This window comes from Leopardus geoffroyi, chromosome E1 (genome assembly GCF_018350155.1).
Source record: "Leopardus geoffroyi isolate Oge1 chromosome E1, O.geoffroyi_Oge1_pat1.0, whole genome shotgun sequence".
In the NCBI taxonomy this organism is placed as follows: domain Eukaryota; kingdom Metazoa; phylum Chordata; class Mammalia; order Carnivora; family Felidae; genus Leopardus; species Leopardus geoffroyi.
In genome coordinates this window covers 9,016,204-9,040,876 of record NC_059330.1, presented here as the reverse complement: position 1 = coordinate 9,040,876, position 24,673 = coordinate 9,016,204, and the positions used below count along the sequence as shown (strand labels likewise).

Below are 24,673 nucleotides of genomic sequence, written 5' to 3'. Positions count from 1 at the left end.
CTCTGGGCTGAGGATGTGGGAGCGTCGGAACCACCGAAGATCTGGCCACAGAATGTGAGAGCACAGGGTATCCGCCCGGATTCCGGTAATGACGCGGAACCTCAGCGTGGAACTGCTGTGTCGGGTTTTCTGAAGCAGGGCTGCAGCTCCACTCATTCTATGACAAGTGACCAAAGGGACCAGCCCACCGGACGAGACCTCTGCTCTTCGGATGCACCCCGACCCGCCCCCAAATACCCTCGACAGTCATAGATGGCTTAGTAGACGCCCCCAATGGTTCCTGTCCAGTTTTCCCGGGGCCGCCAACGTTAACCTCCCTTCTTAGGGCCGTGCGACGGCTTGTCTCTGAGCGCAGCACACGCGGGAGCCGGGGAGGCCACGGCCCAGGCAGGGCGTCCCCGCGCGGGGCAGGGAGGGACTACATTTCCCAGAAGCCTCCGCGCACACTTCCGCTTCCGGCTCCTTTGTCTGCACGGGCTTTGCTCGCGGCGACTCTGTCCTAGCGGTGCTCCCTTAAAGTGACCTGCTCGGTGTCTGGACCGGGGAGGAGCAGACGCTGGACGAGGCGGGGGGTGGGGGGGTGGGGGGGGTGGTGTGTGTCCAGCAGTGGATTGTCAGGCGTGGGGGGGGGGCGTCTCACCGCGTCCCACTGGGGTTCTCCCAGGGCCTGCTGACCTGACCATAATCCCTTCTTCTGGAGTCGGGGTGCCGTCTGTCTGGGCTCGGCCACCTCGACCCTGCCCCTCTGCTCTGGCTTTTGTGTGTACGTGACGGTGGTGTGTACGTGTGCTTAACGTCTGGGATACCTCAGGTCCTTTGTTGGGAAACGGGCTGCGCGCCCGCATAGCCTGAAGCGCTTGCCTGGAAGGCAGGCAGGTAGGGTCCAAGGCTCTCCGTGCTCCCAGGTCGGAGACCAACGCGCGCCTGCCCTTGTGCCTTTGCAACCCACGGCGTGGTGGAACCATTGCGTAGACTCGGTGTTGACGTGAGACGCTGTGGACGTAAGGGATCTGTGTGTCTACAGCTCGAGAAAGCGGTTATTGCATACTGATGGAACCGTAAGCATACCGAACGTTGCATCCCCCGTGTCGTATCCGTCAAGTGAAGTTTACTGTTCCTACCTTTTAAGTGGTGATTGTGAAGGTTAGATGGAAATTTGATATGGGACAGTTGAGACAGCGCCAGGCACTAAGTAAGGGCTGGATCAGTAGTAGCCATTTTTTTTTTTTTTTTAATTAAAAAAAAATATTTTTTTTTTCAACGTTTATTTATTTCTGGGACAGAGAGAGACAGAGCATGAACGGGGGAGGGGCAGAGAGAGAGGGAGACACAGAATCGGAAGCAGGCTCCAGGCTCTGAGCCATCAGCCCAGAGCCCGACGCGGGGCTCAAACTCACTGACCGTGAGATCGTGACCTGGCTGAAGTCGGACGCTTAACCGACTGCGCCACCCAGGCGCCCCAGTAGTAGCCATTATTAATAGTAGGTATCCCCCTTCCTACTTGTACGTAAAAAGAAACTGAAACCCAAGGAGGAAAAGTTACTTGCTCTGGGTCACCGAGCCAGCTGGTACATCGTAGAAATGAGAACCCGGGTGCCTTACACTCCCGGTGGGCCGCTTGCCATCATGGCCTGCACTTGTGTGTCCTAAAGGCATGTTGGTAACGGTGTCTTCACTTGTCTGTGATGATCTATGTTCCTGGATGTCTGTCTCTACAGGGCCCCGGGGTAAAGGTTACATTGAGACTCCCCTGTGAATAGGGCTTCCTGAAGCCTGAGTGACGGCTGAACTTCTTGGCTTTAGTCTTCGCTCAAAATGGACTGCTTCAGACTCCCTGATTACTGTGACGAGGGGGGTCTCAGAGCATGAAAAAGAAGAATTCAGTCCAGAATCTCTTGCCGGAGTTTCTGGGAGAATGTTGGTAAATCCCCAGGAGGACGCATGGAGGCTTTGGGTGAGGTCGCTCTATGGAGATGGTGGTGTGGAGGCTGTGGTTCTGGAGCAGCAGATCCGCAAACCCCAGAACAGAGGTAAGATCTACAAGAGAGACAGGCTTCTGCTGTTAGCTGGGCACCTTCAGTGTGCGCACATAACCTCATTTTGGTTTGTCTTTACAGCAGCCTTGTAAAATGTGTGTGGGCAGGTCTGACACGCGTCATCAACTTCCCTCCCCATTTGTAACAAGTGATTTATGGAAAGCGTCGGGTCCATGGTGAGTGCCGTGAGTAGTAGTAATTTTACAAACATCATTCCCTTTTTACCTGAAGCTCCAAAGGGTAAGACCTCTCACCCTCCATCCTCTTTCTGTTATACCAGATGCCTCTCCGAAGGAGGACAAGGGGGCGTGCCAGACTCCTTGGATGGAGAGAAGGAAATGGGCAGGGAGAGGCTGATGAATTGATTTGGCATTCTAGCACTTGGGGGAGCTCAGGTGCAGCTCTAGGGGCTTGGGCCCGCTCTGGTAGGACTCCTTTCAGACTCTCTGAAGTATTCTCTCTTAAAGAGGGAGATACAAAGGGATGGCCCAGGTTAGAAGGGGATTCCACGGTCTATCTGTGGTCTCGTTTTCTCAGACATCCTGCCTGCAGCCCCTCTGGTTTCTCAAGGCCCTGAAACTATTTTTTTTAATGTTTATTTATTTTTGAGAAATAGAGAGAGAGAAGAGTGCAAGCGAGGGAGGGGCAGAGAGAGGGAGACACAGAATCCAGAGCAGACCCCAGGCTCTGAGCTGTCAGCACAGAACCCGACGTGGGGCTTGACCCACGAACTGTGGGATCACGACCTGAGCCGAAGTCGGACGCCTAACCCCCTGGAGCCACCCAGGTGCCCCTCAAGGCCCTGAAACTTACCGGTTCCTGTCTCTACCCTATCTTTCAGCGTTCAGCACGGGGAGGGGACAGGCATCTTGTGGGGAAGTCGGGGTTTGGGGTATGACCAAATACATTGATTATGCCTTCTGTTTTCATAAAACAAAGGCTAGAAAGAAAATCCCATAAAAGTTTGGTTAGTGGTGATATGCAGAAAATAGTAATAAGAATTAACTGACAAATGACCTTTACTGAATGCTTACTGATTTGAACCCTTTATATACGTTAATGCACAATGCTTCGCAGCAGATACTATTATTATTCCCATTTTTCACATGAGGAAACTGAAGCACAGAAGAAACCTGCCTGTAGCCGTGCAGAGCCCAGAATTTAAAGCTGGCAGGCGGCCTCCAGAGACAGTGTTCTAGTGAAAAAACATTTAGGGGTGGGCATACTTTTTTTTTTTTTTTTTAAATCATGAAACTCTAAACTGTTTTTGATAAGGGCTTGAAATTCCTATTTCTTCCCCAAACAAATCCACAAGGGGCTTTACGTATTCCTCTTTGGTGGTGGTGGAGGGTGAGAGTTGAATAATAAACTGTAGAGTATTAGGACAACCGAATTACATATGGAGTAAAATAAATGATGTGTAACCGTCCCATCCAGAGACAAGCTCAAAGAAGTGCTCAAAGTTAATATTATTGGTTTTCTCCCAGTAGGCAAAAAATCAAAATGGGGAAGGCAATTGCGAACAGGAGGGTGCTTGATGGGCATGGGGTCCGACAAAGAAGTTAGGGGATCATTAATTCATTCCCAACACTTTGGGCCTGTTGCCGTCTGGTATACTATGTTGGGTGCTTGGGATGCAGGGGAGGCTGAGATGATGGACGATGATTTAGTGGATCGCCTGTGTGATGGAACGAACCTAGGATGGCTGTAGACTTGATGGGGGCCTGGAACACTCATGATCTGGTAGCTGATGCTTCCGGTGCCCTTGACCGCCAGGTTGGGTACCGTTGCCCTTTTCCTCTGTGGCCCCTTTTTCTTGTTCTGTGAAGTTGGAAAGTTTCTCTGTTTATGAATAAAGGAGGCAGGAGATCTGTAAGCTAGCTTCCTGCCAAGCCTAACAGTGTGTGCTTTTTGTGGTGTGTGTCACAGGGATCCTCATTCTCAGGGAACAGGCTCAGGTATGTCCTGAACCCAGTTAATGATCGTACCGTTCCCTAAGTTTACATTCAGTCTACTCTCTAAGGTTATCTGGGAAGCCTCATAATGTGGATGTCTGCGGGAATCCTTCAAACCATGTGACAGGCCAAGGTCAGAGGTACTTTTTGTCAGAAGAGGCTATTTCCAAAATAACAGGTCTGAGATACATATTAATAAATGGGATCCTGGGGCACCTGGGTGGCTCAGTCCCTTAAGCGTCTGACTCTTGGTTTCGGCCTAGGTCATGATCTCCTGGTCCGTGGGTTCGAGTCCCTTGTCCGGCTCTTCACTGTCAGTGCGGAGCCTGCTTGGGATTGGGATTCTCTCCCCCCCCCCCCCCCCCCGCCCTCAAAATAAATGAGTAAAGTTAAAAAAATAAACTGTATTACTTTTTCATACTTTCCTTCCAGTTCTGCCATCTTGGGACTCTGCCCTTTTCTAAAAGAGGTCTCTTGAGGAGAATATGGCTGCTGTTGGGGCAGCAACGTCTCAGGTGAGTCTGGGGTTTTCCTGTCCTCCCTGAAACTTCATTTTTTTTTTTTTCAATGTTTATTTATTTTTTGGGACAGAGAGAGACAGAGCATGAACCGGGGAGGGGCAGAGAGAGAGGGAGACACAGAATTGGAAACAGGCTCCAGGCTCTGAGCCATGAGCCCAGAGCCCGACGCGGGGCTCGAACTCACGGACCGCGAGATCGTGACCTGGCTGAAGTCGGACGCTCAACCGACTGCGCCACCCAGGCGCCCCTGAAACTTCATTTTAATTCCTGAAGCAAATAAGTTTCTCTCTCTTCACATGAAGCTCATCAGCCCTGTCCGCATCAGTAGTTTTAAAAGATAGAATCAAGAGGGTGGGATGGACCGCCAACGACGTGGTCTCTCCCATCAGTTGGCAATAGAGGGCATGGGGAGGGAGAGGTCTGGGAGCACGGTTGGGTGAGAGTCAGGCCTCCTTTTGTCCCCTTGAGGCGTTTGGCTTAGATCAGCAAAGACCCATGAAATATCTATGGTATCCACCTGCTTAGAATGTTCTCTGTGGGGTAAAAAGACATGAACACAAATCTGTGTGGCACAGATCAGTAAATTTATGGAGAGCCTCCTCCAAGTGCTTTAGGGAAAATGTATGATTTCAGAGGAGAGTGAGCAAGTGTGTCTGGCTACGAGAGATTGGGGAAGGCTTTATTCATTCAGTCGGCACTTTTAAGCCCTTTTAAGGAGCCCCCGGCTAATAGAAGCAGTGAGATTTGAAATGGGGCCTGAAGGATGAGTAGATTTTTGAGAAGAAATATTTGGGAAGTCAGTGACATAAGCAGCTTAGAACTGAGGAGACAGGAAGAAAGGAAGTCCATTGAAATCATGGATATAAAAACTTAAAGAACTTAAGAAGCTTCTGATCTGTTTGCCATGTACTAATAATCACACCCAAAGTTCTTTCCTAGATTTGATTCTCAAGCTTGGTATACTTCTGTTTCTTACTTACTGTGTCTCTTTAAAAAAAAATTTTTTTTTAATGTTTTTATTTATTTTTGAGAGACAGAGGGTGAGCAGGGGAGGGGGAGAGAGAGAGAGAGAGAGAGAAATAGAGAGAGAAATAGAGAGAGAGAGAGGGAGACACAGAATCCAAAGCAGGCTCCAGACTCTGAGCTGTCAGCACAGAGCCCAACACAGGGCTTGAAGTCATGGGCCAGGAGATCATGACCTCATGACCTCATGACCTGAGCTGAAGTCAGACCCTTAACCAGCTGAGCCACCCAAGTGTCCCTACTGTGTCTCTTTCTTAATGAAGATAACCTTAAGGCTTGCTGAACAATAGGCTTGAATGGGAACACCCTATCCTTAACTCAGTCTTTTTTATTGGGTTAAGTTACTTTGTTTAGCTGAGAAGTTTTAATGGGCCTTTGTCGCTCAAAGCCTTTCTGAGATTTACTTCGTCTTGTATGAGGTGTAGAAACAGTTTGCTTTTCCAACCATGTGAAGCCCCCAATTTGGGGACTCCATTTTATTTTAGCTTGAAAGTCGGTAAATTCCTTCCAGAGCGCAAGTCTTTGTTTTCTTTGCCAAGTATATCCAGAAGCCTCCTGCACAAGCTAGCCTTCTGGCTCTTTCCTACTTCTTCCCCCAGAGCTACAGGCTCAGTGAACTTTTGGTGTTGCTTTCATGGCTCTTAATTACTTTGCCAGTGTGTGTCAAGAGTCTACATCATTCCAGCCTTAAATACCCATTTCTTTCAAACTCGTTGCCTTAATGTCAGCCAATGCCCCGGTATATTTGAGGTTTTTGTTATGATACCTTCCGCTTCAAGGTGCTAGTTTCTGAATTAATTAGGATTGGCTAACTTGTAACTGGTGTCACCAATAGACCCCAAATGTATAAGGGCTGCGGTAAGATAGAAGTTTCTTTCTTGCTCTTGTTTCTTTCATCAGTTTCTTTCATCAACCATGACTGGGTCAGTGGGTTGATAGTGTCGCCATTCAGGGCCTTGAGCTGTCTGAAGCTCTGATATCTCTACCACATGGCTCCCAAATTCACTTTTGGGTTCATCACCATACTAGCCAGCCAGAAGGGGAGAACAGCATGGAGGAATGTATGAGTCAGGCCTGCATGTGGTGCGTTCTCTTGGCTTGAACTCAGTCACGTGGCCCCATCTAACTGCAAAGGAGATTGGGAACGTTTGTCTACATAGAAAGGTGAGGAGGGGAAGTGTAGTTAGCAGTTTCTGCCACTCTCTTCAGACATTTAGGTTATTTAGAACTATTGTGCTATCGTAAGTTATAAATAGATAAGAATCTGTTTATAACCCTTTTGTCATGTCTCTGACCATTTTATTATAATAGATTTCTTTTTTTTTTTTTTTAATGTTTATTTATTTTTGAGAGAGACAGAGACAGAATGCGAGTGGATTAGGGGCAGAGAGAGAGGAAGACACAGAATCTGAGGCAAGCTCCAAGCTGTCAGCACAGGCTCTGAGCTGTCAGCACAGAGCCTGATGTGGGGCTCGAACCCATAAGCTGTGAGATCATGCCCTGAGCCGAAGTCAGATGCCCAACCGACTGAGCCACCCAGGCGCCCCTATAATTGATTTCTGGTTATACGATTGGCATGTCAAAAGGGTATATACATTTTAAGACTCCTTAACCTACAAGTCAGTATGCTTTTGACACTATGAACATGGTTGGATCCATTTCCTCTCCATTCCGTCAATCTCCCCTAATTCTGCCTTATTCATCCATCCCTTCAGAACCACTTGCCGGTGTTTCAAGACTTTGTGTCATTCAAGGATGTGGCTGTGAACTTCACTGAGGAAGAATGGAGAGAACTAGACCCTGTGCAGAGAGTCTTGTACAGGGATGTAATGCTGGAGAACTACAGGAACCTGGTCTCCTTGGGTAAGGTTGGGTCCTCACCTCAGGTAGGCCTTTTGGGATGCCCTTGCTTTCTAAAGATTCCCTTGCTCCTGTTAGGGGAAGATCACAAAGGAGGCTTTGGTTAACTTTTCCCTCCAGTTTCCAGAGCAGATCCTTAAACTGTTTCTCACCCCACTTTGGTTGAAAATATTTAATTGCTTTTGGCAATTAGTTATTTTGTTTTCTGCCCTTAAAAATGCAAGAGTAGGGTTGAAAATGGGGTGGTCCTCGGTCTTTGAAACCGATCATCACATTCCGTTTCTTTTCCTTGAGTAGGATTTCCATTTTCTAAACCTGATATCATCTCCCAGTTGGAACAAGAAGTAAATCCATGGATGCAGGAGGGAGAGGTACTAAGCAGCAGCTGCACACGTAAGTGGAAACAAGGCAGACAGCATCATTTGAAATACGAGTTAGGGGTTCTTCCCCAAATTCTCCGGCCTATAGAAAATGTTGAGGCCTCCTCAAGTCTCATCTTCATTTGGACATGATCAGAGTCTTGTTAGCCTAACTCTTACTTCTTCCCAGACTCAAAGAACGGTGTACTTCCTCCTTAAAGTTACAGCCCTGACACTCGATGCAGAGATCACTGTTGTGCCTCACTCCAGGCGTTGTATGAGGTCACTCCCTTTTCCTGTCTAGTTGCTGGAGTCTCTCCTTCATTTCCTTTGTTTTCATTGCACCTGGTTTTTGTCCTCCCTAAAAAGTATGAAGGGTATGAGGGAGTTTGAATGTAAGTTTAAGGAATGTGATCTTACATCCAATTTCAAGGTTGTAAAATTGATAGAATTTGCCGAGTATATGTGGGAGGTGAGGGAGAAACAGACAAAGGTGATGTCCAGGTTTCTGGCTTGGTGATGTAGGTGGATGGAAGTTCTTTTCCCTGAGATGGAAAACGCATGAGAAATGGCAAGTTTGGGGATGGGCGTGGAAGATAAGTTCTGTTTATTCTGAGTTGTTTGAAGAGTCAATGGTAGGTCTACACCAGTAGTTCTGAAAGACTGGCAGTTTTGCCCCCAGGTGACATGTCTGAAGACTGGGAGGGTGCTATGGGCATCTAGTGAGTAGAGGCCAAAGATGCTTCTAAATATCCTATAATGCACAAGACAACCTCTCACACAAAGACTTGTCTTGCCAAAATGCCGGTAGTGCTGCAGTTGAGAAACTCTGGCCTAAATAGGGGTGTCTGGAGAGTAGATAAATATAAGAAAGAGATGTCAAATGGATTTTGGTGAAGGAAAGAGATCATAACTGGTTGTACAGATTTGAGAATCATCTGAGAATAATAGATGGTAATTGAAGTCGCGGGAGTGGATGAAATACGAAAATAGAGAAATAGAACATGAAAAGTTGAAAGAGAACCTAGAAGCCCAATGAACATACACATTTAAGTATCTGCTATCTGTCTGTCTATGTATATATCTATATCACGTGCGTAATTTTTCAAAAATAAACACAGGAGGAAAATGGTATCAAAATAATAAAATGGTAATAATTTTTAATAATGGGTGATGGCAGTAAAGATATGTCATACAAATTTTATCAATGTAAATGAAGGAAAGAAAATCCAAAAAGGATACTAAGACAGGGTGGCCAGAGTAGGAGGACACCAGGTCAGATTGTGTCCCTGAAGCCAACAGAAAAGAACATTTCAAGGAGAGGAGGTGCTCATAGCATTATGAGATCAAGAGAAGAAGACCTGAAGAGTATCCATTGGACTTACTAGGTCATTCCTTCTTTTCGGCTATTCCGATAGTGGATTCGTCCCCCTGCTACTGTTCTTGTCCCCTGCTTAACTTCCATTGCTTTCTTTTAAGTTTCATTTTCCTACATTATATAAGCCACATACAAGATTACTTTGAAAATGGTCCAGCTTGCAAAACATGTATGCCCTGTTCGACACTTAGTAAGGTAGAACAACTACTTACAAGATCCCCAACTACGAAGCCCCAATTTTACAATTAAAATGTATGTCACGTGTAGTTTATAAGGAAGCTGAACTAGTACCAGTAGTAAGCCTAATCCCTGATCCTCCTAAAATTTCTGCGTTCTCCTGAGCTTTGACCCTCTCTGTCTTTGATTGTGTGTGTGTGTGTGTGTGTGTGTGTGTGTGTGTGTATTTTTGGAGGCCCAGAGAGAAGGAAAAAAGTGAAAGCTAAAGGAGATCTCTGGCAAATGGTAACATTCATGGTAGCAAAGGACAATATGGGAAATGATCTTACTGAATCTGATAGCAAGCTCAGACATCATCAAAGAGGGTTACTGTGGAACTAGACCAGTGGGAACAGAAGATGTAGCACTGAAGAATGACCCTAGCTGTAGTGAACTCCGGATGAGGGGCCTGGGGACTGCTGGTGGTGACAGTAGCAAAAGCAAGGGAAGGTTCTAGCAGTTCAGAGGCTAGGGGCAGCTATCATTCCTACACTGATCACCTCACAGTTGAAATCTCCATAACACATTATTTTACAGTGTCATCATTCTTGAAATTATTTGATTAATACCTATCTTCCCCAATAGACCACAAATCTCAAAAGAGATTTGTACTATGTCTTTGTTCATCACTGAGTCCTAGCCCATAATAGGTATTCAATAAATTATTTTATTTATCTATTTATTTATAAATAAAATTCATAATTTTATAAATTAAAAAAAATGTTTAGTTTTGAGAGAGAGAGAGAGAGACAGCGTGAGTGGGGGCAGGGCAGAGAGAGAGGGAGACATAGAATCTGGATCAGGCTGCAGGCTCTGAACTGTCAGCGCAGAGCCCGACACGGGGCTTGGCTTGAATTCACCAACCTTGAGATCACGGCCTGAGCTGAAGTCGGACGCTTAACCGACTGAGCCACCCAAGTGCCCACCGTAAATTATTTTTTGACTACTAGACTTATATTCGTGACCAATAGTATTTATGCAATTATTACCTCATTCCTGCTGTAGCCATTTCCTTCTTCTAGTACAGGGAACATTTTTACTTTTCCCCTGCAGATTTGGAGACCAGAAAATTAAGCCCAAAGAATGTATTTTCTGAAGAAGAATCATACCAGGGGATAAGTATGGAGAAAAACACAGAGGCTGATGCAAGTTTGAAAGAAGCCTGGGGATATACAGAGTTCAGAGAGGATGCTCAAGATAGACTCTGGAAAGAAGCAATGGTTATCTTCAAGAAAAGAACTTCTGTAGCTGAGAGTAACCCCAAATGTATTGAATCTGGCAGACGTGTTAGTCCAAAGTCAGACTTTGTTACACAATCAAGACATCCTAAAGAAGAGAGACCATATATATGTGATGCTCAGGGAAAGATCTTTAAACAGAATTCAAAATTAGCAAGACATCAGAAAGATAGCACAAATGAGAAAGCTCTTCAGTGTAATGAATGTAGTAAACTACTCAGTGATCACTCAGTATATGTGCAACATTGTATAGCTCATAGTGGAGAAAAAAAATTGGAATGTAATCAGTATGGGAAGACCTTTGGCCATGGCATACACCACACTGAACATGAGAAAACCAATATTGGAGAGAAGTCTTACGAAGATAGGAAAGGCTATATCTGGGACTCGTACCTTACCAAACATCGTCAGAGTGTTCATGGTGGGAAGGAATATAATGTGCATGAAAGAGCCTTAATTCAGAATGCACCTCTTATTCAGCATCAGAGAACCCAATACAGAGAGAAACCTTATGAATGTAGTAAATGTAGAAAAGCTTTTGGTAATTATTCAGCCCTTACAGTACATCAGAGAATTCATACTGGAGAGAAACCATATGAATGCAATGAATGTGGGAGAGCCTTTAATCATAGTGCCTCTCTTATTCAACATCAGAGAATCCATACTGGAGAGAAGCCCCATGAATGTAATGAATGTGGGAAGGCTTTTATTAAGATAACACACTTTATTCAACATCAGCGAATTCATACTGGAGAGAAACCTTTTGAATGTAACGAATGTGGTAAAGCCTTCAGTCACAATTCATCCCGTATTGAACATCAGTTTATTCATACTGGAGAGAAGCCCTATGAATGCAGTAAATGTGGGAAAGCCTTTAGCCACAACTCGTCCCTTATCGTCCATCAGTTTATTCACACTGGAGAGAAACCCTATGAATGTAGTGAATGTGGCAAGGTCTTTAGTCAGACTCACACCTCTATCAACATCAGAGAACTCACACTGGAGAGAAACCTTATACCTGTAATGTCTGTGGGAAAGCCTTTAGTGATCGATCGGCCCTTATTCGCCATCAGAGAACTCATACTGGAGAAAAACCCTACACGTGTAGGGAATGTGGTAAAGTTTTCAGTCAGAGCTCAACTCTCATAAAACATACAAAAATCCACACAGGAGAGAAACCTTACACCTGTAAAGATTGTGGGAAAGCGTTCAGCCAGAGTTCGTCTCTTACTCAGCATCAGAAGATTCATACTGGAGAGAAACCGTTTGATTGTCCTGAGTGTGGGAAAGCCTTCAGCAGAAGTGCCCATCTTGCTCAACATCAGAGGATTCACACTGGAGAGAAACCCTGTGAGTGTAATGAATGTGGGAGAGCTTTCAGGTGTAGTTCAGCCCTCATTAGGCATGAAAGACTTCATAGTGGAGAATCACTCTGAACGTGTCATCCAGACTCTTCACTTTGTTAAATACCAAAGAATCATACTCTCATGGGTTATTATAATTGTGATCCTTTTTTTTTTTTCCAAATGCTGAAAATGCTCCCATTTCCTCCTGCAAAGAATTAGCTGCCAGAATACCACAAATCCACAGGAGAAACGCTGGTCTGAAACCTGGAGTAGCCCAAGAGACTCCAACCATCAGACTTTCTGTGTGTGCGTGTATGTGTGTATTTTCATCTGTACCTGAAAATGACTAATGTCACCAGGAAGTGATTTTTTTTTTTTCCCCTGGCCCCAGGGATAGGCTGTTCCAACACGCAAAGGAGTTCTAGTTCAGATTTGAGCCCGTTGCTCCTCCTTGTACTGACTGGAATACTGCCGTGTCCAAGTTCAATCGACTCATGGTGGATCATATTCAGCGACCTTTCTATGAATCTTTGCCTTACTATACAATTATTCCTACCCCTAGCAATACTGTCCTCACTAAAAGGGCTCCTTTGAACTCTCCCTTCTCACTGACTTTCCTATCCTTCTACTTAAAGTGCTTATATAGTGTTAGCTACAGCTTCAAGTTCAACAGGGCTTGAGTTTCAGAGCTGAAAAGCACAACTGAAGATAGAGAAAAAAAAGGATATTTTGTTCCGAAAATTGTAAGACAAAATACTCTGATGGAATGGTGACATCTGGAAATAATCATTGAAATACATGAATTTTTTAGTACTTTCAGAAATTCCAGGTGGGGGAAAAGAGTCCTCCATAACAGTATCTGTTATTAGAAACCGAGCCCTTAAAATAATGTTCAATAACCCCTTAGGTAGCAAGGTCCTTTCAAAAGCTCTTCTTTGGAGCCAGTGGTTTGGATTGTGGAGAAACATTTGCCCTACCTCCAGAGGCCTCATCATAGATAATCTGGTTTAGAACAAGTTTATATTGTTAAAACAAATTTATGTGGTTAAAACTACTCATGGTTGACTTACTTGTGTTGAATAAAGGGAAAATGAATATACATGTTATATCTCAAACTCCTCCAAGAAGCTTGGATAGATTTCACTATTGTGATGAGCTCATTGTATGTTGACTCCAGGTTTGATTTGAGGATCGCGGGACCAGATCTTTGTTGATTAAAGCAGGACTTTCTGCCTTTTCTGAGGAGGCATTACTATTTTTTAGCGTTGTTGTTTTTTTAATCAAGAGACAGTTGTGGGGCGCTTGGGTGGCTCAGTCGGTTAAGTGTCTGGCTTCGGCTCAGGTCACGATCTCACGGTTTGTGAGTTCAAGCCCCATGTTGGGCTCTGTGCCGACGACGCAGAGCCTGGAGCCTGCTTCGGATTCTGTGTCTCCTCTCTCTCTGCCCCTCCCATGTTCACACTCCGTCTCTCTCTCTCAAAGATAAACATTAAAAAAATAAAAAAAAAGAGGCAGTTGTTACATTATCACTCTTTAATTTGCAAGTTAGTCTTCTTTAAGACCCAACTTAAAGTGTCACCTTGTCCCTGACAACCACAGTTGAAAATAATCTGCTCTTCTGAAAACCTGTGCCACTCATTATATCCCTCATATATGCCTATAAAATCTATTTTTAGTTCAATCTTCGTATTGGGCTTTCTCTCCGGCTTTAACACAATTCTCCCCGTGAGGAAAGTAACTATCATGTTAGGTCTTTTGTTGTTGACTTTAAGCAAAATACCTGCACACCTTTTTTTTTTTTTTTTTTTTTTTTTTTTTTTTTTTTTTTTTTTTAATTTTTAAGTTTAGAGCATGAGCGCACAAGAACAGGGCAGAGGGACAGAATCTTAAGCAGGCTTCATGCTCAGCACGGAGCCCAACACAGGGCTTGATCCCACAGCCCTGGAATCATGACCTGAGCCAAAATCAAGAGTAGGGTGCTCAACCAACTGAGCCACCCAGGTGCCCCCACATGGTTTTAAAAATTCATATACTGGGGTGCCTGGGTGGCTCACTCGGTTAAGCGTCCAACTCTTGATTTTGGCTCAGGTCATAATCTCATGGTTTGAGAGTTTGAGCCCCATGTTGGGCTCTGTGCTGACCACTTGGAGCCTGGAGCCTGCTTCAGATTCTGTGTCTCCCTCTCTCTCTCTCCCTCCCCCGCTCATGTTCTGTCTCTCTCAAAAAGAAAAAAAAAAATAAAAAAATCCATTCTTTTCCTTTTACAAGCATAAGGTAAGGCAGAAGTCAGTGACCAAACTGCCATTTGTTTTTTGTTTGTATTTATTTAGGTCTCCCCAAACCCCTTTCAGAAGATTTCCCTGGCAATAATAGCTAATACTTGTGAAGATTTTTTATACTCCGGGCACTGTTCAGGCACCGCTATGCACCAACTCATTCATTTCTCCCAACAGTGCTCTTAGATAGGTACTCTTATCCCTGTTTTCTAGATGAGACCACCACGGCTCAGAAAAGGAAAGTCACCGGCCTACTCAGAAGCGGCGTGGAGCTGAGACTTAAACTCAGGTAGTCTGGCTCAAGACTCTTAACCCTTTTGCGATGCTGCCTCTTTGCACGTGTGGGATGTATGTGTGGCCCTGAGATCAGTTGAGGAAGGCTGCTGGGCATGCCAGTCACCAGGGCATGTGGTGACTTAATGGAACTACTTGCTAGGTAAGGATGCGGATGCATAAGTGACTGGATGGGACTACAGATCTCAGAACTTGCTTTTCTCCATGTTACACAACCTGGTAGCCTTAGGGAAGACAAGCTGCCAAGAGTAGAGAGCTTCTATATTGGCTTAGAGGCTAAGCTCTGAGTGAGAGTGCGCTACACATTAAATACCGTCCAGGGACGCCTGGCTGGCTCAGTCGGTTGAGCGTCCGACTTGGGCTCAGGTCATGATCTCGCGGTCTGTGAGTTCGAGCCCCGCGTCGGGCTCTGTGCTGACGGCTCAGAGCCTGGAGCCTGCTTCGGATTCTGTGTCTCCCTCTCTCTCTGCCCTCCCCCACTCATGCTGTGTCTCTCTCTGTCTCAGAAATAAATAAACATTAAAAAAAAAAAAAAAGATACCATCCGAAGGGAGCCTCATTGGATGGGACAGTCTTGTCTGGGATTTGTTCCTATCCAGGCTCCAAAGGAGAGTGTTCTGGACCAAGGTGCCCTCTCTAATATAATCCAGGTTATGATGCCTACTTAGGCAACTGCTCTAAGTGTAATAAGGTATTAAATAGCATACTGGAAAATCAGAGAGTGGTTTTCCTTGGATAGAACAGCCCAAATTTTCTTAACTAGCCCTTTTTAGAGAGGCCAACGTTTTTGACAGCTCCTACATGGTCCTTACGACTCATGACTGTGACAAGTTCAGGGGCCTCTTAAGAGTAGAGGCAGGGGACTGGGTGGCTTAGTTGGTTAAGCATTGGGCTCTTGATCTCAGGATTGTGAGTTCAAGCCCTGCATTTCAAAAAAAAAAAAAAAAAAAAAAAAAAAGAGTACTGATTGTTCTTTCTGAAGAGAGCCTTCTGAATCGTGCCCCCTAGCCCTCCTTTGTATTTGGTGATTGACCTAGCAATAACCACACGTGAGAAGGGATTCAGAGGCATCTCTGTGGCGTAAATTCAAGAGGCCAGAGATGAGTTCCAAGAAATTAGGAAAAGAACGCAGAAATCCTTGAGATTTGTTTTCCTTTTATTTCTCGTCATTTTAAGAGTATGGCCTGTGCTTCCTGTGATGCTTCGAAATTATTCCTAATCCAGTGTTGTGTGGATTTATGTCATTATCCCCTGCTCGTGAGGAGGGGAAAGGTCTCCAACAGAGGAGGAAAAGGCTTGAAAATCACAGATGAGTTAGGGGAGTCCTTTCCTCCAAAGCTGATCCAAGTTGCAGGCAGTGTCTTTTAATGCTTTAGTTCCCTTCCCTCTCACGAAAGGCTCTTTGCTTTCTATGTTGGCTATGAAGGTTGTCCAACTTCTCTGCTATTTGGGGAGGAGATTCCTTTTTTGTATCCCTTTAGCCTGCTTTCCTCGTGGACCCCGAAAAAGAGTTGCTGGTGATTATTTTTCACTTTTTTTTTTTTTTTTTTTTTTTTTTAAATTTTTTTTTCTCAACGTTTATTTATTTTTGGGACAGAGAGAGACAGAGCATGAACGGGGGAGGGGCAGAGAGAGAGGGAGACACAGAATCGGAAACAGGCTCCAGGCTCTGAGCCATCAGCCCAGAGCCCGATGCGGGGCTCGAACCCACGGACCGCGAGATCGTGATCTGGCTGAAGTCGGACGTCCAACCGACTGCGCCACCCAGGCGCCCCTATTTTTCACTTTTAAAATGTGTCCTCAGGTTTTCTTTCTTGGGAATGCTCACACGCACTTAGTTCACTGGTGTCTTGTTCCTGTTTCTGGACGAACCCAACCTTTCTCACTGTAATCTCTCGTTCACGAACCAGGTGGAGGCGTGAAACCCTTCCCCTTAGACAGCCCTACCTGTTTAGGTGATAAAGACAGAAATTAATCACCTTTCTCCTGCCTTTCCTGTTTTGGCGTAGCTGCTCTTTGACATTGACTTGACCGCACCGGGGTGGGGGGGGGGGCAGGTACTGAGGGACATTTGGGAGTTGTCATGGAGACTAAACGGGGACTAGGAGGGTAGGAGGGGGGGCGGGGAGGAAACACTACACCTGCTGATTGGCTAGGAAGCCACACAGTTGCTTCCCGGGTAAATGTCCCCCCATTGCAGAGACGGAGGGATGGGAAAGGAGGTGGGGCATGGTTCCCCTTCCTCCAAGGGAAGACCCTGTAACAGGCCGTTGGGGTGGGAGCACTTGACCGTGGCCACTTTGGGTCCAGCACCCTTTGAAGAACAACCTCCCAGGCAGGAGGGATCCTTACAACACAGGGGAAGGGAACAACACCCCAGGGGGAGCCTGAGTTGTGTCCCACCCCCTGGCAGCGTAGCTCCTTCCTACTGCACACCTTGATAGCTTGGGATAGGGGTGTTTGGGGCCTGGGCTGAACCTATCCCTCTGCAAACCCAGGTATCTGCCTCCTGCCTCAGTTTCCCTCCTCCCAGTGATTAGCCAGGTTGGATCGCCAGGCCCTGTTAGGAGCCTGGCCCACTTCAAAGTGAGTAGTTGGCATAACATGCCATATTTTAGCCATTGTGTGGGCTGCAGGCCTTCAGAGACTGCAGGGATCACCGTGGGCTGGCCCTAGCCAAAAAGACCCTTTCTAGGCCACAGAAATCAACCTAAAATGATGAGCATTGAGGCTACCAATGTTTTGTCTCTTGAAGGCAGTCAGCCCCCAAGACAAACAGCCCCTGCACCCCACAATCATGCTGGGTTTGCACAATAACCCAAAGGTCTGTCTACCAAGAATGCCAGCTTGGCCTTAAGCCCACGGCGGGCCTCACTCAGGGATGGGTGGGGTCTGGTCTGTAACTTTACGGACTGGTTTGTATCGAGTAATGCTTTAAAAAATAACCCTCATTTTTTCCTTCCTTCCTTTTTTTTTTTCCTTAAAGTTTATTTATTTTTGAGAGAGAAAGAGTGTGAGTGGGGAAGGACAGAGAGAGAGAGGGAGAGAGAATCCCAGGCAGGTTCTACACGGTGGCTACAGTGCGTAGCCTGACGTAGGGCTCGAACTCACGAACCCTGAGATCATGTCCTGAGCCGAGATCAAGAGTCAGACATTTAACCAACTGAGCCACCCAGGGCCCCCCCCATTTTTTTCCTTCTTACTTTTTTCCTGGGTGTGTGTGTGGTGAGGAGAAAGATAAGTCAGTATGAGGACCCATGAATAACTTAGTGGTTTGGGTTTAAACACACACACACGTGCACACACACACACAGTATTAGCATGGACTTCCCCCAAAGCTGACTCGGACAAGTGTTTGGAGGTAAATAGTTAATTTGGAGGTGATCCTAACAAGCATGGTGAGGGACTGGGGAAGTGAAACAGGTAGAAAAGTCTATAAAGGGCAGTTAATGAGCAGATGACCATTGAGGCTCAGTGCCTCTGGGGATCCCCTGAGAGATTGTGTAGAACGCATCTCAGACTTGTCCCAACGAGGGTCCAGGAAGCTGGATATATATTCACCAACTTCCATTCCTCATTGGTTGAGGTTTGCTTTGGGAGTGTTAACTGCCCGGTACTTCTGTACGTCTTTGCGATATAACGGGTTGTATCTTTTCATTTTACATGTTTATTTTGAGAGAGAGAAAGAAAGAGCCTGTGTGACACGAGTGGGGGAGGGGCAGGGAGAAGGAGAGAGAGAATCCCAAGTAGGCTCCACTCTGTCAGCACAGAGCATGTCCCGGGGCTCGATCCCCTGAACCGTGAGATCATGACCTGAGCTGAAATCAAGAGTTGGATGCTTAACTGACTGAGCTACCCAGGTGCCCCTAACTGATTGTATCTTTAAGGTAACGTCCCAGAAATGGAATTTGTTGGTCAAATTGTACCCATATTTTGAACACCTGTTGTCAAGTTGCCCACCCAGAAGTCACCTGTTTACCTTCCCCCACAGCTGGTGTTGCACCCTTAGCCAATGGGGGAAGAAAATGGAAGGACTGGTTATGACAAGGGTATCTCAGTGGATAGGCCAGGCAACCATGAGGGTAGGATCTAGGCCAAGGGGAAGAGTGTTTTCATCTCTTCTTGTTCACAGAGGGCAGAGATGGCAAGTTAGGATAATTTCAGTGACCATGTTCTTTCACCTTATTTAGACCCTGAGGGACAAACTTCCTGATTATTTTTTTAGGAACATAATAAACCAAGCGTGCTTCCATTTTAGAGGATTTGAAGCTAGGGAAACTTTAAAAAACTTTGGGTGGCTCCGTCAGTTGAACGTCTGACTTCGGCTCAGGTCATGATCTCACGGTCCGTGGGTTCGAGCCCCCATGTCAGGCTCTGTGCTGACAGCTTGGAGCCTGGAACCTGCTTTGGATTCTGTGTCTCCCTCTCTCTCTGCCCCTCCCCCACGTAAAAACATTTGTGTTTTTAAATAAACATATGTTTTTATTTATTTTTGAGAGAGAGAGAGACAGAGCTCGAGCAGGGGAGGGGCAGAGAAAGAGGGAGACACAGAATCTGAAGCAAGCTCCAGGCTCCGAGCTGTCAGCACAGAGCCCGACGCGGGGCTCAAACTCATGGAGGCACCCCTGTTGATTTGTATTTTTTTAAGTGTATTTATTTATTTTAAGAGAGAGAGAGAGAGAGAGCGCGCGAGTGGGGAAGGGACATAGAGAGAGGGAGAGAGAGAACTAGGCTCCGGGCTGTCAGCACACAGCCCAAGGCAGGGCTCACACGAACCAGTGAGATCATGACCTGAGCCGAAATCAGGAATTGGGCACTTACCCGACTGAGCCACCTGGGCACCCATTTGTTTTGTTTCTAAAAAAAAATTTTTTTAAAGTTTATTTATTTTTGAGACAGAGAGAGACAGAGCATGAACGGGGGAGGAGCAGAGAGAGAGGGAGACACAGAATCGGAAGCAGGCTCCAGGCTCTGAGCCATCAGCCCAGAGCCCGACGCGGGGTTCGAACTCACGGACCGTGAGATCGTGACCTGAGCTGAAGTCGGACACTCAACCGACTGAGCCACCCAGGCGCCCCTGTTTTGTTTTTTAGACTCCACATATAAGCTGGGGGATCTTGATCTTACATGTTCTTCATTGCAAAGATGTGGCCTCTCTCACTGAGAGGCACATGTGGCACTCTGTATACCCACTGGTGTGCTGGTAAATTTTCAATGAGTAGCTCTCAGGAGGGATAGTGGGGAGAGACCGATTTGTAGTGTTTGCCATTTTCTGGGGTGCAAATAGTCCCCTCCTGCCTGATTTCAAGTTACCAATAGCGCTGAGTTGGGAAGAAATGGGCGTGATTGGCTCTTGGGAGTGGTGCCGATGGCTCTAACACACCACTGGGTTTTTTTTCTATTTTATCAGAAAAAGAGATGGGGTGCCTGGGTGGCTCAGTCGGTTGAGCATCCAACTTCGGCTCAGGTCATGATCTCATGGTTCGTGAGCTCAAGCCCCGCACTGGGCTGTGTGCTGACAGCTCGGAGCCTGGATCCTGCTTCAAATCCTGTGTCTCCCTCTCGTTCTGCCCCTCCCCTGCTCACACTCCATCTCTTTCTGTCTCTCAAAAATAAATGTTAAAAAAAACAGTTATTAGTCACATTCTGTCAGTTCCATCTACTTACCACGAGCAAAAAAAAGGGCAGCATTTCGTAGGCGTTTCAAATACTTTGAAATTTTCCTGAGTGTCTCCATAACCCATACTCTCAAAGAGCTTCTATTTTCTAACTCCAGCTGATCCTGTTAGCAGGACCACTGTTAAAGGATCCAAGTGACAGTCACACCATAATCTATATGAATCGTGCCCCCCTGGGGTCCCATAGAGGAGAAAATAGTAGTGGAAAGGTTCTGGGGAATGTCTCTTTGGGCTCCATGTTTGAAAAAGACTGTGAACACCTGAAACTAACATAACACTGTATGTTAACTCTACTGGCATTTTCAGTAAAAGTACATTAAATGAAAAAAAGAAGAAGACTGTGAAGATAATAAGAACTGGTTAGAGGGGCGCCTGGGTGGCTCAGTCGGTTAAGCGCCCGACTTCAGCTCAGGTCACGATCTCGCGGTCCGCGAGTTCGAGCCCCGCGTCGGGCTCTGGGCCGATGGCTCAGAGCCTGGAGCTTGCTTCCGATTCTGTGTCTCCCTCTCTCTCTGCCCCTCCCCCGTTCATGCTGTGTCTCTCTCTGTCTCAAAAATAAAATAAACGTTAAAAAAAAAAATTAAAAAAAAAAAAAAGAACTAGTTAGAAATGTATAGGAACACTTCAGGAAAGATGCAGAGAAGTCGTTTGTTCAAGAGAGGTTTCAGGCAATTAACAGTTGTCCTCATGAAAGCCCCAAATTGCACAAATGCTAGGAATGTAATGTGTTTTTGTTTGTTTTTTTTTTTTTTTAGCACTGTGATTTTAACGTTAGGTTTAAAATCCAGTACTGCTGCTTAGCTCCCAAATATAAGGTAATGCTCGGTCATTATATATTCTTTATATAGCGCATAACGTACGAGCCATGATATATGTGCATAGCTCTCAGCCATTTTATATATGTAGGTCTAGATATAGATATAGACAGATATCTTACTCTACACCAAAACTCATGCTCGGGGTGCCGGGGTGGCCCAGTGGATTGAGTGTCAGACTCTTGGTCTTGGCTCAGGTCACGGTCTCACCGTTAGTGAGCTCACGGTTTGTGAGCTCAAGCCCCCCTCCCCCCCCATCGGCTCTGCGCTAACAGGGCGGAGCCTGCTTGGAATTCTCTCTCCCTCCCTCCCTCCCTCTCTGGTCCCCAGCGCCGCCCCCCTCCCCCATAAATAAACTTAAAAAACACTTTTTCTAGAGGGAAGCCACATAGGGTAGTAAGTATGGGAGAGCCCCCAGTAATCACTGAAACCTAATTGATATAAAATAATCCACACGGCAAAGAAACCCTGCGAATATCTTAAAAGTGGAGGACCCTTGGCTGTGACACACCTGTTACCCCTCACTCCGTCACTCACACCAGAGAGAAGGATGTGAACTCAGCAAAGGTGCCAAAGCCTCTGGTCTTAGCTTCATTCACTCTTCGTGGGAGAATTCACACCGAAAAGAAACTTTAAAAAGGCCGTGAATTTGCGGGGACCCGTCGTCGCTAGGCTTTTACTCTACATCTGCAGATTCACCCCAGGGAAATCCTAAAAATACGGCAAAGCCTTCTGTGTTCGGTTCACCTTAATCTGCATCAGACAATGCACGTGTGATGTTAATAAAACAGAACATATAAATATAATGAAAGTGGGAATATTTGGGACAATGTCTACCCATAGATTATTGATATCTGATAACGCACACTGGCACAAACCACACACTCTAGAAATACAATCAATGTATTGTGAAGCTATGGCTTGGAATTCTATGCTTAGCATTGTGGATTTTATAGGACACCAAATCCTGGAACTTAAGTAAGTATACAAAAGACTCCAGTAACACCAGCCTAATTGTATACAGGAAAATCCTTACTGGAGAAAATACTTATATTTCAGTAGGAATAGCAAAGCCTATAGTGGCTCATTTCCAGTCCTCTCTAAGCATGGATTTTAGAACTGAAAGGGAACTTCAGATATCTAGTATAGATCTTGTGTTTTATAAACAAGGAGATAGAGGTCTGGAGAGATTAAATAATATGCTCAGGCCATGTTTGCTTTATGTTTTTGTTTCTGTGTGTGTTTTTTTGGGGGGCGGGGTGTTAGTCAATAGCAGAACTGAATTAAAAAAAAATTAGAATGTTTGTTTTTGAGAGAGAGGGAGAGAGACAGAGAGTAAGTGGGGCAGAGGGGCAGAGAGAGAGAGAGGGAGACACAGAATTTGAAGCAGGCTCCAGGCTCTGAGCTGTCAGCCCAGAGCCCGACGCGGGGCTCGAACTCACGGACCGCGAGATCGTGACCTGAGCGAAGTCAGATGCTCAACCGACCGAGCCACCCAGGCAGCCCATCTACAGACTTTTTTCCCCCCAAATACTTCTTGGTGACATATAGACCATAAGGGAGTAATGCCATGGGTACAGTGGACAGAGAGATGATTCCAGAGGGGGGAAATCAGCGGGCTGAGTGAGGGACAGGAGGGGACCGGCTTACTGACTGTTTGGTGGCACTTACTGACTGGAGCACTGGGCTGGGGCTGCTGTGACTTCCTGCCATAGGTCTGTGAGTGCAGTGTGGGACGTGTGCGCCAGGCTTTGCCTGAGGCACTTGGGGACTCGCTGGATGAGAATCGCTTTTCCTGCTACTGAACTGAAACCTCAGAATATCACAAAGCTCTGCAAAGAATTCTGTGTGAGAGCAACCATGGGTAAGAGATCACTGATCCCAACTGACGTTAGGAAGTATCTCAGAGGGGCACCTGGGTGGGTCAGGTGATTGAGCGGCTGACTGTTGGTTCCAGGTCAGGTCATGATCTCACGGTTCGTGAGCTCAAGCCCCGCGTCGGGCTCTGCGCTGACAGCTCAGAGCTTGCTTGGGATTCTCTGCCTCCTTCTTTCTCTGCCCCTACCCTGCTCTCTCATTCTCTCTCTCTCAAAAGTAAATCAATAAACTTAAAAAAAAAAAAAACAAAGTATCTCAGAAAGACATTTTGTCTACTGTGATTTTGTGAGTGAACGAATGAGCACATTTTGTATATTCACGAGACTTCCATTCTAGATCAGGAGTTCTCAACCAGGGTGATTTTTTGCCCTATCTCCTGGGGGGGACAATTACTAGTCTGGAGACCTTTTCAGTTGTCACAACTTGGAGACAGGATGTCACTGGCATCTAGAACATAGATAGAGGCAAGGGATGCTACGGAACATCCTACAATGCAGGGGACAGACCTCCCCCCCCCCCCCCACCTCCATTTATCTGGCTCCAAATGACAATTGTGCGGAGGTTGAAAAACCCTCAGCTAGGCAATTTACCATGGCTGTAGGTGACCACCAGGTGGCAGTCATGCCTGCTGTTGAGACGTTAAAGGACCTCACCCGTAGTAGTAGACTGGAATAGTCTATCTAATCTTACACACACAAATCGTTTTATTATTTATTTATTTATGTATTTATTTTTAAGTGTATTTATTTATTTTGAGAGAGAGAAAATGCACGTGCGAGCACGAGCTGGGGCAGGGGCAGAGAGAGAGAGAGAGAGAGAGAGAGAGGAGAGAGAGAGAATCCCAAGCAGGTTCCACACTGTCAGCGCAGAACCCCATGTGGGGCTCAAACCCACGAACCACGAGATCATGACCTGAGCTGAAACCAAGAGTCAGACACCTAACCGACTGGGCCACCCAGTCGCCCCCACACAAATTGTTTTTAAATTACAAAAGTGAAATGTTTTGGGGGGTGCCTGGGTGGCTCAGTCGGTTAAGTGTCTGACTTTGGCTCAGGTCATGATCCCGCAGTTCATGAGTTCGAGCCCTGAGTCGGGCTCAGTGCTGACAACTCGGAGCCTAGAGCCTGCTTTGGATTCTGTGTCTCCCTCTCTCTCTCTGCCCCTCCCCTGCTCACTCTGTTTCTCTTTCTCTCAAAAACAAAATAACATTTTAAAAAAATTTAAAAAGAAACCCAAAAGTGAAATATTTTTTGCAACAGACTCAAACAATACAGAAGTATATAAAATAAAAAGTAAGCGTTCTTCTGTTCCCCCTTCAATTCCCACTCCTTATTTATTTATTTTTAAATGTTTATTTATTTGAGAGAGCGAGAAAGAGCACAGGCAGGTGAGAGGGAGAGAGGGAGTCCCAAGCAGGCTCCACACTGTCAGCGTAGAGCCTGAATCAGGGCTTGAACTCGTCAACCGTGAGATCACGACCTGAGCTGAAATCAAGAGTCGGGTGCTTAACTGCCTGAGCTACCCAGGCGCCCCAATTCCTATCCTTTAGAATTAAGTTTGATGTGTACCTGACTGACCAGATTCTTATGTATATGTGTATGCACACACACATATAACTAGTATTTTACTGTTTCTTTTGTTTTGCAATTCACTTTTAATCCTCAGCATGATCCTGTGGAGATAAGCAATTGAAGTCTACTTCATTTTTTAAATGGATGCTTAGTGTTCTGATATATGCATGCACTATATTTATATATACTCTTACTGATAAGCATTTGGGTTCTTTCCAATTTTTTTGCT

General features: G+C 45.9%; 2 protein-coding genes across 2 annotated transcripts; both read left to right on the top strand.

The window, feature by feature from the left end:
- Positions 1–587: 587 nt before the first annotated feature.
- LOC123603051 (zinc finger protein 793-like) lies at positions 588–22,963 on the top strand. Its single transcript, XM_045487446.1, has 9 exons — positions 588–1,058; positions 1,719–2,030; positions 2,118–2,212; positions 2,317–2,461; positions 4,424–4,506; positions 7,251–7,398; positions 7,693–7,788; positions 14,422–14,497; positions 22,711–22,963. The coding sequence occupies exons 5-9, from the start codon at positions 4,477–4,479 to the stop codon at positions 22,925–22,927; spliced, it is 567 nt and encodes a 188-aa protein (XP_045343402.1). The 5' UTR covers positions 588–1,058; positions 1,719–2,030; positions 2,118–2,212; positions 2,317–2,461; positions 4,424–4,476; the 3' UTR covers positions 22,928–22,963.
- On the top strand, positions 7,304–13,031 carry LOC123603050 (zinc finger protein OZF-like). Its single transcript, XM_045487444.1, is given in 3 exon segments — positions 7,304–7,421; positions 10,402–11,550; positions 11,553–13,031. Coding segments are annotated over 2 exon segments (1,551 nt in total). The 5' UTR covers positions 7,304–7,421; positions 10,402–10,469; the 3' UTR covers positions 12,023–13,031.
- Positions 22,964–24,673: the final 1,710 nt, after the last annotated feature.

Excerpts from the sequence above, each read along its gene's own strand:
- LOC123603051 (XM_045487446.1), top strand. The coding sequence starts at position 4,477 with ATGGCTGCTGTTGGGGCAGCAACGTCTCAG. Across the intron at positions 7,399-7,692 it reads CAGGAACCTGGTCTCCTTGG|GATTTCCATTTTCTAAACCT; the intron begins GTAAGGTTGGGT and ends TTCCTTGAGTAG. Across the intron at positions 7,789-14,421 it reads ACTAAGCAGCAGCTGCACAC|ATGAGACCACCACGGCTCAG; the intron begins GTAAGTGGAAAC and ends CCTGTTTTCTAG.